Source organism: Cystoisospora suis (genome assembly GCF_002600585.1).
Source record: "Cystoisospora suis strain Wien I chromosome Unknown contig_10064, whole genome shotgun sequence".
Classification (NCBI taxonomy): Eukaryota; Apicomplexa; class Conoidasida; order Eucoccidiorida; family Sarcocystidae; genus Cystoisospora; species Cystoisospora suis.
Genome location: NW_027162838.1, coordinates 702 through 2,972, shown reverse-complemented (window position 1 = coordinate 2,972; position 2,271 = coordinate 702). Strand labels below are relative to the sequence as shown.

The 2,271-nt window shown below is 40.7% G+C and overlaps 1 protein-coding gene across 1 annotated transcript; it reads right to left on the bottom strand.

Annotated features, from left to right (window-relative positions):
• Positions 1–317: 317 nt before the first annotated feature.
• Positions 318–2,271, bottom strand: CSUI_011195 (uncharacterized protein). The gene is made up of 2 exons (XM_068071296.1): positions 1,794–2,271; positions 318–488 (listed from the first exon to the last, which is right to left on the bottom strand). Exons 1-2 carry the CDS (start codon positions 2,092–2,094, stop codon positions 481–483), a joined length of 309 nt encoding a protein of 102 aa, XP_067916728.1. The 5' UTR covers positions 2,095–2,271; the 3' UTR covers positions 318–480.

Below are 2,271 nucleotides of genomic sequence, written 5' to 3'. Positions count from 1 at the left end.
GCAAGACATACACATCTATACATATCTATCTATCTATATATGTATATATACATATATATGTATATATATATATCACAATGACGGCGTAAGGGAGTGTAGTTGTTGCATAGTATTAGGCCTACACAGACCGTAGGTAGACGCATTCATATACCGAGACTTGGATAGGTTTGTCAAGCTATACATATATATATATATATATGTGAATATATATATATATATATATATGTATATGTATATGCATGTATACATAGATCTAGATATATAGGAGGGTGGATTAGAAGTCTAGGGTGTGTGTGGATGTGGTGCTTACCTGTAGAAGATGCGACTGACTCGTAGAAGGGGGGGGTATGAAGCGAATGAGAGAGAGAAAATGAAGAAGAAACTGTTCGTGTAGAATATGCTGAGCTTCATTTGTGCGATCTAAACAGTCTAAGCAATTGATCCGACAAACCCCTTGCTGCAGACATACCGCGCGCAGTGCTACAGGACTGAGGTGTACATACACCCGACACACACATCAACAAAGAGGAAGAGGAGAGATGGAAAGAGAGTAAGAAGAGAAGATGAAGAGCTTCATAGAGAAGAGGGAGAGGGAGAGCCATGGAACAAGAATCTGATGCAAGGAGAAGAAGAGTCTAGGAGACTAAGGAAGAGAAAGAAACTGCTGACAAGAGGAGAAGAAGAAGAATATATGATAAGCCTGAACACATAAATCTCACTGGAGGGTCAAGTAGCACATCGTGTATAGACACTCGAAGCAAGAGAACGATCTTAAAGGCCACACATGAAAAGAACGACAGAAGGGAAAGAACAAGGATGGAAGGGCATGCAGGCAATTCAGCAGACACACAGATACAAAGAGGTGTCAAAAAGACTCTCTAGACTTCATAGGAAGAGATCGAAAATAGATTCGAGATAGATAAATAAATCAAAGATAGATTAAAGATACATTCAGGTAAAATATAAATATATAGGTTGGTGAATGAATTGGAGATAGACTAAAGTTAGATAGCTTGAAGATAGACTAAAGATAGATAGATAGAGCAAGGAAAGATGGATGGATTAAGGGGAGATAGATTTCTCTTTGTACGCAGTCAGGATGTTTCTGGTCTTGAGTGATATGAAGTAAGGTCATCTTGAAGGTACAAAGAAAAGGAAGAAGTTGAAGTGTAGATACACCAGAGAAGATAGGGCATCTTGGTTACCATCTTTGCACTATGCCTACTGCTGACAGGTAGTCTATCTCTCAATACATAGAGGAGGAGATGCGTGTGTCTGTATGTACACTCCCTTCAGTCAGACGTTCTTCGATACTCCATACAACGTAATCTTTCCGCTTCCCTTCTGTAATAATGACTCACTACCGAGCTCTCTCAAAATCGATCTATCTCTCTATCTATTCATCTTTAATCGATATGTCTATCTAGCTATCTTTAATCTATCTATTTCTCTATCTCTCTATACGTTGTAGGTTGACGCTTCCTGTACAGCAGCACACTATAGGCCTCTTCCCGTTTCTTTATGACTCTGTGTGTCTCTCTGGTCTTTTCCTAGATCTATCGTTCTAGTACGCAGAGATCGACGTGCAGCTTCACACATTTACATCCCGGTGTACATGCAGATATCTCTCTATACACCTCTCTACCTATAGGACACTTCATCTTAGTCATCTAGAAAGAAAGAAAGACCGAGAGAGAGAGAGAGAGAATGTCTGCATCCCCCGTGTACGTCAGAAGCCCTGTGAGACAAGTCCTATTGTGGAGAGAGGCTGAATCTCGTTTCCTTTTTTTACTCATTGGTATAGAAGAACCCGACGGAGCCAAGCAGTCTCTTTCCAAACTCTTGAAGCTCTTGATATGGCGTAAGAGAAGGAGGAGGAGAAGAAGAAGAAAAGAGAGTCTTGTCGCTATGCAAATTCATTCTGTCTTTGTATCTTGCACTGTCTTTACAGTCACTGAGAAACCTCGAAGAATACAAAGAAGAAGTCGTGCATGCATCCTCCTCATGAGTATCATAACCCTCTCTTCTTCGAGTAGAAGGAATACTTCTCTCTTCTTCTCTTTCGCTTTCCTCGTCTTCTTCGTTCTTTAGCATGCTGTCAATCTTTCTCTCTTCAAGAGAACCGTATTGAAGTTCTGCAGGGAATTCCTCGTCTCTTCTTAGATTTCCTATCAAGACAGAAGAAGAAGAGGGTCGTGATGGAGGATCTACTGTACTGAGGGAGGATGTTGATCGGTCACTTTCGCCTCCTCCTTCTTCTTCTTCTTTTTC

Coding starts and splice junctions, on each gene's coding strand:
- CSUI_011195 (XM_068071296.1), bottom strand. CDS start 2,094: ATGCTAAAGAACGAAGAAGACGAGGAAAGCGAAAGAGAAGAAGAGAGA.